This window comes from Balaenoptera acutorostrata, chromosome 7 (genome assembly GCF_949987535.1).
Source record: "Balaenoptera acutorostrata chromosome 7, mBalAcu1.1, whole genome shotgun sequence".
NCBI lineage: Eukaryota > Metazoa > Chordata > Mammalia > Artiodactyla > Balaenopteridae > Balaenoptera > Balaenoptera acutorostrata.
This window is the reverse complement of record NC_080070.1, coordinates 44074309-44088328: the sequence shown is the minus strand read 5'-3', so window position 1 is coordinate 44088328 and position 14020 is coordinate 44074309. Positions and strand designations below refer to the sequence as shown.

At 38.1% G+C, this 14020-nt stretch overlaps 1 protein-coding gene across 3 annotated transcripts in view; it reads left to right on the top strand.

The window, feature by feature from the left end:
- Positions 1-14020, top strand: part of NPSR1 (neuropeptide S receptor 1) — a 137096-nt gene that overhangs the window by 26065 nt on the left and 97011 nt on the right. For all 3 annotated transcript variants that reach the window (XM_057550285.1, XM_057550284.1, XM_007183685.2), the window contains exon 2: positions 2769-2901. In XM_057550285.1, the coding sequence (XP_057406268.1) occupies positions 2769-2901 (133 nt within the window). The remainder of the gene's footprint in view (positions 1-2768; positions 2902-14020) is intronic.

Sequence of the window (14020 nt, the reverse complement as noted above, 5' to 3'; positions counted from 1 at the left end):
ATTCAAAACAAGAAATTACTTTAAGGCATCAAAACGCTTCTCCAGATGAAAAAGGTTTCCTAAGAGAAATAGGAGAAATTCGTGGAAAATCCCTCATTTGCATTCTCAGCAGGGCTGGAAAGGACTTCGCAGGCCCCTACCTGTCACATCACCTGCTCCAAGGGCTCCTTGATCTTTTCTGAACCATGAACACCCCCAGGCTGCCATCATCTTCCCTGGCAGCACACTACAGTACAACCATATTGGGGACATAGATGCCTTATGTATCCCCTGTATCATCTATCAGTATCACAGTGTCCGTGAGACCTTCTGCTAAGAGAGATTTCCAAGCCACCTATTTTCTTGCATTGGTCCCCAAGTTGCTCTACAGTTTTATAAAGTAGGTCCTCCAAGTTCAAACCACTTATTTATGTCCCACCACCTACACACAAGATCCTGAATGGAGAACATCAGTCTGGTACATCAAGGCTTCCCCTGCTGTATTTTCTCCTGACAGCACAGTCGTCCATCGATCTCAAAGAACAGAATTCTCCTACAAAAACTCTTTCCCTCACTCCACTCAGAATAACCCTTTTCAAAATAATTAGTTTCCATTCCTGATGCTTTCTCAGTGCCACCCATATGTAGGCTGCTAGAGAATTGAATCATCCAGAAAAATGTGACCCTTCTAGATAGAAAAGGACCAGAGAAAAAGCAGGAGGCCTGGCACTGAGCAAAGACTCTGCTCTCCAAATGGGAGATGATGTAAGCATGCTGGAGGTGAAGTATCCGCCACCTGTGCCCTTCAAAGCAGCAGAGGTCATCCACCCTGCGGTCCTCCCACTCCAGCTGTGCACCCACCCGTCCCCCGGCACCACCACAAGGCCCACCCTCCCTAACTTCCACCGTCTGTGGCTCCAAGGCCCTGACCTCCACCAGGGCCTCAGGACCCATCTGTAAATGTGAGATGGAGAACCTTAATATCAGCTTGATATTTATTTGCTATGGATGTGTGTGTGTGTGTGCATGCTTATGACGTATTTTTCAAAGGCTAGGAAGGATATACAATGTAATCAAAAGGATATTTACCTTCTGCAAGACGGGTTGATCAAGATGGAAAGAGTTGATCAAGATGGAAAGTGGTGGACAAAGGGGATTTGAGCTTTATCTGAATTATTATAGAAGAATTTATTTGGCTGTTATTGTATAATTTAAAATTAATTTAGTATGTAAGAAGTGCTGCCGTGATGCCTCAAGATTCTCAGGGAGTGTGTCAGGCAGGGTTCTCCACAGAAAACAGGACCAATAGGAAGATAGATGATAGATAGATAGATAGATAGATAGATAAATAGATAGATGATAGATAGATAACATATTTTATTGAGAGAGAGAAAGAGAGAGAGGGACTTATTTTAAGGAATTTGTACACGTGATTGTGGGGACTGGCAAGTCTGAAATCCTTAAAGGATATAGCAGGCTGGAAACTTAGGCTTGATCTCTATGTTCCACAAGGAATTCTTGAGGAAGCATTCCTTCTTCTCTGGGAAGCCTCGGCTTTTGCTCTCAAGGCTTTCAACTCATTGGTTGAAGTCCACCCATATTAGGGAGGGTAATCTGCTTTATTTAAAGTCGAGTGATTGTAGATGTCGATCACATCTATAAAATACCTTCACAACAACCACCTTACACTAGGGTTTGACCAAACAGCTGGGTCCTCTAGCCTGGCCAGGTTGACACATACAATTTTACCATCACAAGGGGTTTCTTCAGGCTCTTCTTACCATCTTCTCCAAACAGGAGAAGCACTTCTCATCCCAGTCTTAGACGTGTGCCTTCTTACCAGGACTCTGCCCAGACCTTTTGTGCTGAAGTCTCTTGGCTTCTGATCTCCGACTTGCCTCTGGATCCCCTTGGCTTCCTGTTCCTCACCCACAGCTCAGCCCACCCCGTCCTTATGTCCAACCCATCCCGTTGCCCCGGGGTTCTGCTTATTCTGGGCTATGGACTTTAGGTAGATGCAAAGTTCCATTTGAAGGAAGAGTGGAAAACTTTTTATGAAGAACTTGACGTTTTAAATGAGTAGCATTCCTGCTTTTTTCATCTTTACTAATTATACATTATTCGGTGGAACTTTAATATTACTATATTATACAATCCTGTCAAAGGAGAAATAGTAAGATAACCCATAATCACACTACCCTAAAATAACCACTCTTAACATTTTAGTATACTTCAGTCTTTTCCCTACATGTATAATTTTGCAGAGTTGTAATCACACCCAACATACAATTTTATTATGTTTTTCAATTTACCATTATATTATAAGCATTTTTAATGTTGCCACATAATCTTCATGCTGTCATTGTTAATAGCTACATAATAGTTCACTGAATTGAAGTGTTTTATTTACTTAACTATCCTATTATCTTTCAACAATTTCCAATTTCTTCTTACAATAAATATGCACATCTTTGTGATTGTAGTGGTCTTTTTCAAACTTAGAATTCTTTCACATAGGCTTAAAATTGCTTGGCAAGAATACTGTGTATACATTTTTGTCTCTTGACATGTATTTCCAAATGGATCTTTTTAAAGGTTGCATCAATTTACACTGCTGCCAGTATAAATAAGGACCACTGTGTCTTTGTTCTCTTGAGAGTAGAGCTTTGACAGGTGGGGATAGGAGACCAGAAGGAAGACATTTCAACACCAAAGCCTGAGCCTTCCATTCTGTAAAGTACCCTGGTCCTCACTGATACACCAGTTTTGTGTTGCTTTGTTTCTCACAGACTGAGCAGTTGATAACTCTGTGGGTCCTCTTTGTTTTCACCATTGTTGGAAATGCCATCGTGCTGTTCTCTACACGGAGAAGGAAGAGGAAGTCGAGAATGACCTTCTTTGTGACTCAGCTGGCCATCACAGGTACATAACTGCAGTGTGTGCAGAATTCCAACGGCTCCTCACTTTCAATTATTTTACCAATAGAATTGGTGTATTATCAGTCCAAAATGCAACCGCAAATTTGGGAGAAATTTCTATAGGGATATAAAACTCAAATTTGAATTTTTCTTCCAGCAAATTTAACATATTTAAATATTTATAAGATTCCATTATAAAAATAACTCCTTATACAACAAACTTGAAAATATCATTATCAGTGCTACCAAAGCGTTCTACTTTCCCTATACACAGCAGCCTCCATGGTTCACTAAGGTGATATTACCATATCATACCGTCTTATGAGCTTAAAGAATATATCCCAGAAAATAGAGTAAAGGGTAATTAGGATTATCGAGTAAATGCAAAATTCTTGGATGAGGGTATAATAACTTTCTTTCACCATATTTTTTCAATTACAGTGTTGTAACCCACATTCTACAAAACTATGTGTTCTCCTAGAGTGTAAGAATTTAGAGGTGGTAAGGATATCAGCTTAGAATTTAAAGTACTGTCAAGAATAATAATAAATGAACAACTGAAATTTCACCATCTACTGTCAAAAAGAAGAGTTGCGTGTTCTAGTCAAATCCATAGTCTGCTGTGTTAACCTGGGCTTAATTTCTCATGAATGTTCTGGATAGTCTAGATAGTCTAGATAAATTAATTTGTTAATTCCCTCTGGAAAAACTCAAGGGGTCAGATCAGGAGCATTTCAACTAAAGAATTTTTGGAGAGAGAAGGTTTGCCTAGAGTCTGAGATTAGGCTAACTTCTTATTTAAGGTGTTAAAATTTCCTTCATACACATTTCACCACGATCTCAGATCCTGTAGTAAGGGATTTGAGAATACATATCTGAGTCTTCAGTATGTATAAAAAGGTTACTCTGGTATCAGCTGAAGGATCCTATTCTTTCAGATTTACATAAACTTGATTTGAGTCCCCTATCCTATGCTAATGGCCTCCCCAAGATTTCTTCAAATTTTCTGGAGTTTATATTTTTAGTCATCACTTCTGGTTCTTACTTGCTAACTCTGCTGAACCTTTGCTCTCTTTTACAGGCATCTCACCTTCCCTAGTCTTTTTTTTTTTTTTTTTAAGCCATACTGACCCTAACAAGGCCCTCACCTCCCCTTTCTTTTATATTCTTTAAAATCATCCACAGAAACATAACTTTCTATGTTTAAAAGACTTTGTCAAATGTTTCTGGCAACAGAGGGAGATTGCATTATACCAAAGCAAATATATTAAAATTGAATATTATATATTTTTAAAACTTTCAGCTACAACCAGTTGTGTCTTTGACTCTCCAATGTTGTTTTATAGGATGACCAAATTTTTTCACATAAACATATTCTTGAATCATCAGATTCAACTGACATCATCAGTGACACACATATTTGGAAAATTAAATTCAGAGACATTATTCTTGGCTCTTCTGATAGAGAAAAATAAGCGTTAACAGTTATTACTGGGTAAGGCAATATTAATGCCCTTCATTAAATAATATTTTCCATCATGACTCACCTCCTAAGAGCAGCTTCCTACTTACAGGCTGGTATCCTTGAGTGATTCTTTAAGGAACATTTTGATTTCCATTTAGTAGGTGAATCAATTGGAGTTAGATTCAGCTGCACATCTATAAAATCCAGATAATGTGGCTTAAGTTTACAAGGATTTATTTTCATCTATGTAAAGAATTCTGGAGGTAGACGGTCCAGGGCTCATATTTTATTTTCTTATCACTGGGGCCTCAGCCTCCTGTATATTTTTACTCCATTAAAGGACTTTCATACTCAAGGTCACCTCATGGTATGGATGGCTCTTGGCTCAAGATGGCTGCTAGAACTCCTACCATCATCCCCAGATTCTAGTCTAACAGAAAGGACGAGAGGAGGAAGGACAAGAGGGGCTCATGCCAGCTATGTGTCCTCTTAACTGGCATTCCTAGAACTCCCACTCATTAATTTTTGCTTGCATCTCATTTGTTATCTCTAACTGAAGAAAAGCTGGTAAATGTTTTTGTTTGTTCATTTTTAACCCATTGGCCAGAATAAAATCAAGCTTCTTTTCCTAAGGAAGAATGAGAGAACAGAGATAAGTAGCAGTCTCTGGCATAGCTTGTCTTCCGTATTTCAGTTTCCATTGAGAATTGAGAAGTTTAGACAATGAATCTCTGTTTGACTACCCATTTGACTGCTTTGAAGGTGCTTCCTCCAGAGTGCCATGTTTTCTTCTTCAGACCTCATGTCTTGGAAGGCCAGCACTTCGCATGTTGTCCAAACACTGCAGTGACCCATTGGATGACTGCCCCATTAAGTAGATAAACTCCTATTGTTGACTATTCACATAACCTTCCCCCCAACCCAGTTTTTGGCTATTATTAGCAATTCTGCAATGAATATTCTCACAATTAAATCTTGTGAGCATTCTTTATTATTTATTTAAGAAAATTTATAGACATGAACTTACTGCATCAAAAGAAGACACTTTTGTGAGCTTCAAACTGGCCAATGTCCTGTTAGGTCATCCAGGATTAAAAGATGATGAAAAATGTCATGGGACAAATGCTCTACAAGCTACCAACACAGATCCACACTGAGTCTTGTTTAAAAAGGACCCTGAAAACAAAAGCCCTATTGGCTTGCAATAGTTATAGAATCATGACCAGTTCCTTGAGGACACGGATTCTCTTTGTTCACCTGTAAATGTTCTATCTGTACCTACTCAAGTCTAATTTGCTCATTTTTAAAAGGAGCATTTTCTTCCACCCTAGCTAGTGTATCAGAGAAGAAGCCACACCTAATTTGGCCTTTCTTTCCCCTACAGTAACTATAGCAGCACTAGTATTTGTGAAAACAAAGAACACATCATTTACCAGACATTTGAAGAATTGTTTTTATTTTGCATCTGTATATTTTAATTCACTTCCCTCTTCTCCACACTTCTGATCCCTAATTCTTCTCTATATCTTCCATAGGAATTCTGACTGTAGGATTAGCCTTGAGAACGGAAGGAAACCAGAAGTTCTTAAAGCTGCTATTTTGGCATATTCTGCCATTTTTAGCACTTCCATTTTAACAATCTACTGGATGAATTTAATGACTGTTTATATTTTACGAGCTAAAGTGCCAATTAAAATTTATTAGTCATTTATCATCTTCAAGACTGACTTGTCTGTTTTATTCAAATGCCATAAAGAAGGGGAGCTAATGAGAGTAACTCCCATTGAGTGTTCAACCAAGGAAAGACAGAAAATATATTTTTTTGGCACATATTCAAATAACGTCCTTCTTCTGATAGGACCAAATCTTCTCACATTGGTGGAAATTAGCTTTGCCTCAAAGCACTTTCTGGAGAGCAATTTACTAATAAACGAAGGTATGTGCCACCCTCAAAGCCTTCCTGTTAATTATCTGACAGCAGAGAAAATTGAGAGGTTCAGCAAGGGAGGTGAGACCAGGAAGACTGAGGTATTCAAGGCCATCCATGGAGTTCACTACCACTTCCAATGCTAATTTCACTCACTTTTTCCCTGGGGTTTTGAGTTGCATACTCAGTTCATTTATTTATTTTAATTCTGCTCATTCATTTTTTAAATATTTTTTCAGCTTTATTGAGATAAAGTTGACATAGACTATGTATAAGCTTAATATGTACAAAGTAATGATATGCTGTATGTACCTATTGCAATAAGTTCAGTTAGCATCCATCACCTCACATAGTTACAATTTGTGTTTGGCGGGGGAGGGGAGTATGTTAAGAACTTTTAAAATCTACTCTCTAAGCAACTTTCAAATATACAATACAGTATTGTTAATGACAGTCACCATGTTGTACATTACACCCCCAGAACTTATTCTTCTTATAACGAGAAATTTGTTCCCTTTGATCATCTTCACCCATTTCCCCCAATCCCCACCTCTGGCAACCACCAATCTGTCCTCTGTTTCTATGAGTTCTTTTTTTTTTTTTTTTTTTTTTAGATTCCACATATAGCATTTGTCTTTCTCTGACATTTCATAATGCCCTCAAGATTCATTTATGTTGTCACAGATGGGAGGATCTCTTTCTTTTTATGGTTGAATAATATTCCATTGTGTATGTGTACCATGTATTCTTTTTTTATATAAATTTATTTATTTTTGCCTGCGTCGGGTCTTTGTTGCTGTGTGTGGGCTTTCTCTAATTGCGGCGAGTGGGGTCTACTGTTTGTTGCAGGGCGCAGGATTCTCACGGAGTTGGCTTCTCTTGTTGTGGAGCATGGGCTCTAGGCGTGCGGGCTTCAGTAGCTGTGGCACTCGGGTTTAGTTGCTCCGCGGCATGTGGGATCTTCCTGGACCAGGGCTCGAACCTGTGTTCCCTGCATTGGCAGACAGATTCTTAACCACTGTGCCACCAGAGGAGCCCTATACCATGTATTCTTTATCCATTCATCCACTGATGAAAACTTAGGTTGTTTCCATGTTTTGGTTATTGTATATAATGCTGCCATAAACATGGAGGTGCAGATACTTTGAAGATAGAGATTTTATTTCCTTTGGATATATATACACAGGAGTGAAATTGCTGGATCATATGGGAGTTTTAAATTTCTTAAGGAAACTCCATACTGTTTTCCATAGTGGCTACACCAATTTACATTCCCACCAAAAATGTACAAAAGTCCCCTTTTCTCCACATCCTCACCAACACTTACCTCTTGTCTTTCTGATAATAGCCATTCTAACATTTGTGGTGATAACTCTTTGTGGTTTTGATTTGCGTTTCCCTGATGATTAGTGATGTTGAGTATCTTTTCTTGTACCTGTTGGCCATTTGAATATTTTCTTTGGAAAAATGTCTATGTTCTATGCCCATAATTTAAATGGATTATTTCTATTTTGGCTATTGAGTTGTATGAGTTTCTTATATATTTTGGATATTAACCCCTTATCAGATATATTGTTTGCAAATATTTTCTCCCATTCCATATGTTGCCTTTTCATTTTGTTGATCATTTCTTTTTTTATGCATAAGCATTTTAGTGTGACATATTCCTGCCTGGTTATTTTGCTTTTGTTACCTATGCTTTGGGTGTCATATCCATAAAATCATTGCCAAGAACAATATCGAGGAGTTTTTCCCTATGTATTCCTCTAGGAGTTTGATGGCTTCAAGGTCTTACATTTTTCTTTAATCCACTTCAAATTAATCTTTGTGAGCAGTGTAAGATAGGGGGTCCAGTTTCATTCTTTTGTATGTGAATATCCAGTTTTCCCAGCACACTTATTGAAGAAATTATCTTTTATCCATTGAGTATTCTTGGCTCCCTACAGTCAACTATTAGTTGACTGTATATGCATGGGTTTATTTCTGGTCTCTCAATTCTGTTTCATTGGTCTATGTGTCTATATTTATGCCAGTACCATACTGTTTTGATTATTACAGCTTTGTAGTATATTTTGAAACCAGAACGTGTAATGCCTCCAGTTTTGTTCTTCTTTCTCAGAATTTCTTTGGGTATTTGAGGTCTTTTGTGGTTTGATATGAATTTTAGGAATTTTTTTCTATTTCTGTGGCAAAATGCCATTGAAATCTTGACAGGGATTGCATTGAATCTATAGATTGTTTTGGGTATTATGGACATATTAAATCTTCCAATCCATGAACAGGGGGTATCTTTCCATTTATTTGTGTCTTCTTCAATTTCTTTAATCAGTATCTTACAATTTTCTGTGTGCAGATCTTTCACCTCCTTCATTAAATTTATTAATAAGTATTTTATTGTTTTGGATGCTATTGAAAATGGGATTGTTTCCTTTATTTCTTTTTCAGATAATTGTTAGTGCATCGAAATGCAGCTGACTTTTGTATGTTGATTTTATAGCCTGCAATCCAAATCAGGCAAAAATACCAACTAAGCTCCCTAGCCAAATGGGGTCACCATCTGTGATCTTTGCTCTGGTGCCTGTGTGAAGAGAAATGTCATCTGCCAAGATCTGAGCACTGGTTGCTATAAGCTCCACCCTTCTTCTCTGCTTGTTTCTGATCCACAGTGGTCAAGCCCTGCAGATTTCCCCAGTGATTCTTGTGAGTTGAGACCAGAGAGGGCATCCTGGGAAGCATCCTGCAACATTGGGGGAAGTGGATGCTCACTTTGGGATATTTTTTCCCCACTGGAGAAGTTGTAGGCCCAGTAGGGCCCTCTCAGTGTGGCCTTGTGCCTGCCTGGGGGAAGGATGATGCTGTCAGAGTATAGTTCTTCAAATTACCCTTCTAACGTGGTCCTTCTTGGTCTCTGTGGTCCAGGGGGTTGTTTCACCTCACCCCTGTGTTCTAGCATTTTCACAATCATGTCTTGTCTATGGACACTTGCTAGTCGGTCTTCTTGTGAGGGGGACTGAAGTCAGGAATGATCTATGTTGCCATCTTGATGACATTACTTGTAATTCTTTCCTTTCATAATGAAAATGCTTAAGACTATGGATTTTTTTCTGAATTCATAAATTTTATGAGATAATTCTTATTGTTTTTATTTTCCAAATATTTTAGTGTTGAATTTTTAATTTCCTCTTTCACTACTAAATAACTATTTAGTAGTTTGTGGTTATTTTTATCTTTAATTTCCAGGTGACTTTATTTTTCTTTAACATTTTGTAATTCACATTTAATTGTATTGCCTTGCAGTCAGAGAATATTTTTAGAAGGATTCCTGCTCTTTGGAATTTACTAAAAGTACCTTTGAGGTATAACAAGTAATTATTTATTTTGAAAAATATTTAACATTTACTAAAAATTAGGACATATTAAAATTGTGGAAATTAAAAAAAAATCACCTAAATGAAAAAAAGCAATGGTTGTTTATTTAGTGCCTACTATAGCAAGGAAGTCAGTCAGTATCATTTGTGTTGGCAGGACTCAAAGGTAGGCAGAGGAGTGGGAAAGCTTTGTAACGCAAAAAAAAAAAAAGAAAGAAAAGACTGCAGGTGTGCCCTGATTGGAAACTGTTGGCATGGGAAGCAGTAGGCAGACTATCCAGAAGTACAGCATCCTATGTGATTGGTTAGCATTGCATATTTGTCTTTCTCTGTTTGGTCCTAAGTTGGAAGCAGAGTCAGTTATTAATAAGGGAAGCTGTCAGTTATTAATCAAGGGCTGCCTATTTGGGGCAGATCACGACAGCAGTTATTGTTTGGCTTTCTGGACTGGTTGCTACAGATAGTAGGTTGGCTTCCTGAGCTGGTTACTTCAGGTTGTGGTTCAGAGTTCCATTTTTATATACAGTCTGGTCATTGTCCATATGTATATTCAGTCTCTCAAGGGTTCTTTTTTTTTTTTTTAATTAATTTATTTATTTTTGGTTGTGTTGGGTCTTCGTTTCTGTGCGAAGGCTTTCTCTAGTTGCGGCAAGCGGGGGCCACTCTTCATCGCGGTGCGCGGGCCTCTCACTATCGTGGCCTCTCTTGTTGCGGAGCACAGGCTCCAGACGCGCAGGCTCAGTAGTTGTGGCTCACGGGCTTATTTGCTCCGTGGCATGTGGGATCTTCCCAGACCAGGGCTCGAACCCATGTCCCCTGCATTAGCAGGCAGATTCTCAACCACTGCGCCACCAGGGAAGCCCTCTCAAGGTATTCTTTGTGCTTATCTTTCTGAATTTGACCTTATTTACAGTCTTCAGATTTTCTGTATTTCCATACATGTACTTCTTGCCTGTTTGATATGTCATGAGTGACTAAAAGTGCTGTTAAAAAGTTTCACACTTTGTCTCATTTTCTCCCAGTATTTTTAATCAATATTTATTTTATAAATTTTAACATTTTGTTATTTGGCTCCTAAAGGCTCCTGACTAATATATCTTTAATATAGGTCTGAGTGCTTAATGTTACAAACACACACACACACACACACACACACACACACACACACACACACACACAATCCTTCTAGTTTCTTTTATTAGCTTGCTTAAATTTTATTTATGTGATATTAATATTAAATGCATCTATTTAATTTTTATTGCATTTACTTTCCAAGCACGGGACTAAGCATTTTAATAAAATCTCATTTAAAAAATATATTTATCGCATTTGTCTTCTGCTTTGTGACTATGCTTGCAATAATTATCAGCAAGTATTTCTATATTTGAATGTTTCAGTGCTCACCAATAGTTGGCTTCCCCATTCTTGGTTCCTTTATTTTGATGGAGCTTCCAGTTTTCTGGAGTACTTTGAGTGCTAATATTTTTCCTCTTTCAGCCTGGATAGGATTCTCAAGCACCTGGCATCAATGAAAAAGACTTTCTCTTGCCTCCACAACAATGGCAGTATAGATGAGGACATCTTGAATTCACAACTCAGATCACCATAGATGTTGCTCCACTGACTTCTGGCACCCCACGTTACAGAGAAGTCTAAAGTCAGCCTGGAATTTCTTCCTTTATAGCTTACCAGATTTTTCCTTTTGTTTCCAGATTTTCTTTTCCTTTTTTTTGCTGCACTGAGCTGGGTACAGGATCTTAGTTCCCTTACCAGGGAACAAACCTGCACCCCCTGCAATGGGAGCTCAGAGTCTTAACCACTGGACCTCCAGGGAAGTCCCCTAGTTTTTTTTTTTTTTTTTTGAGGATTCATACTTTTACCTGTTTATATCTATTTATTGATCCACTATATCAGTTCTGCTTTTTGCCAAGTAAGCTCTTTGGATCTGCAGATTAAAGTGATTTCTTAGCTCATTTTATTTATGTCTGAATATTGATTATCTTCCATTTGTTCTTATGTTCAGGAGCACTAACTATTCATACGTCAGTAACTATGGTCCTTGTCTCTCACCATTTAGATATCTTGGTCCTATTCTTCTAACTATTAAAACTTTTTCTAATTATTGATTTGATTTTGATTAGCAGTGTTAACTCTACTTTTTAATGTTTCTAAAGTATCTTAAGAGTTGCTTTTCCTTTGAACAGTTTCAAAACATTCATTCCTTATATTATCCAGTACCGTTTTATCGCTGTCAACTTCTCAGTATTTCTCTTTTTACAACTTACCTAATGTCTTATTATCTCATCTTTCACCTTTTATGCCACAATGCCAAAGTTTTTCTAAAGTGTAAAAAGAACACAAAACACACTGCTTAAGATTTAAGTATGTTTCCTGAACTAAAAGGGTTTTTTTAAAAGGATTTTTTTTCTGACATTTGTGTATTCTTTTCTACTTAACATTACAAAATTTCTCTACCATATGACTCACTCATTCCACTAAAAGTTGCTTGATTGGCTAACATCTGAATAAATGTGCATGCTTTTCATTTACATTACTCATACAGTGGCTATACAATACCATCATTGTTTCCCACTCTGAGAAGAGATGGTCTATGTTTGTAAAGAAAATCAGTTTCTCTTGAACAGGAAAAGAAGGTATTGTCCTATTACTATGGGAATAATTTAACTAAAAGGAATGAACTCTTATCCCAGGAAAACTTTTTCTTCTTTAGAGAAACTGGGTTTCTTTTTTGTTCCCTCCCTTTGCTCCACCATTAGCACACTGTGTGACCTGGAAAGGGCAGTTAACCTCACTAAGCCTTCGTTTTCTCATCTCTAAAATGAAGGAGTTATCTGGATGATCTTAAGAGACCAGAAGTGATCTGGCTCTAGTAGTCCTGTGCTTCTAATTAGAAATTTCCAGTTGTAGAAATTGAGGGGAATTTTTACATTTTCAGATGTCTGCCAATTAAACAACTTTTGTTATAATGAGTACAGGTCACCTTTATGAATTAGCTCTGTTGCTTAAAAATGGTAATATCTGTCTCCTGGTCCACATAGAACGTGTCCAATGGAATGTAGTAATAATAGTAATAATAATAAGATTGACTCACTCCTCTGCTGCTTGCTACCTCACTGGGCTTCCCAGATCAACACACTACAATTCCTTTGGTGGCTTATTCTTTCATTCCTTCCTCTAGTCATTCAACAAATACTATTAAGCACTTACCACGATGAGGCTTGGTTCTAGGTACTAAGGACACAGTGGTGTACTTGGTTATTAGTTACAGTTGAAACAATAAAGCAAAATGGGGGACAATTTTGCTTTTGTCAGGCAAAGTTCAGTGACAGAATAAGCTTTGGGCTTGATTTGCTTAGCAATTCAGGAATGCCACCAAGGACCCTGTCTCTGACATGGTAGAAGGCATCCCCCTCAGCCTTGTTCCTCATCCTGGTTGTAGGATGCTGTGTTCATTTGCTAGGGCTGCCATAACAATTACCACAGACTGGGTGGCTTAAACAACAGAAATTTTTTCTCACAGATCTGGAGGTTACAGGTCCAGGATGATGATGTTGGCAAGTTTGGTTTCTTCTGAGGCCTCTCTCCTTGAATTGGTGGCCATCTTCTTTTTTTGTCTTCTGTTGACCTATAACAAATAGACTGACAATTATTTCTCCAGAAAAAAAAGGTTTTATTCAGGATCAGTAAAGAATTGCCATTCAGGGTGTGCAAGTATGGCAAGCCATGTGCAAGTCCTCTCACAGGAAGGAGAGGAGAACTCTTTTAAAGAGGGGAAAGGGAAGCTGGGATGGCTACAGGAAACAAAGGGTCCACTGGAGGACTTGAGAGTTCAAACGATAATGGCTTTTCATTGGCTGAGTTGTGCTGACGTTTTCTCATTGGCTGAGCTCTTGCCAGGCAAGAAGAGAAAGTCTTTCTTCTTCCTGTTGGGCTCTGCTGTCTTCATACGACAGGAGAGCTCCCCCTTCTGGCTTCCTGACTCTATTTTAATTGAGGTTTCTCTTTATCAATTTTTACACTTCACATGGTCTTTCTTCGATTGTGTGAATGTCTGTGTCCTAGTCTCCTCTTCTTATAAGGACATTAGTCAGGTGGATTAAGTCCAACCCATATGACCTCATTTTACCTTAATTACCTTTGTAAAGGCCCTATCTCCAAATACTTTCACATTCTGAAGTACTGGGAATTAGGACTTCAACAACATTTTGTCGGGGGGGTAGGGGGACACAAGTGAACCCATAAAGGATGCTTACTAATGACTCCTGGGGAACTCTTGTCCACATGCACAGAGAAAGACTGACTTTTAGGAATTTCCTTAGAAATGTAGGAAGCCACCCTTCCC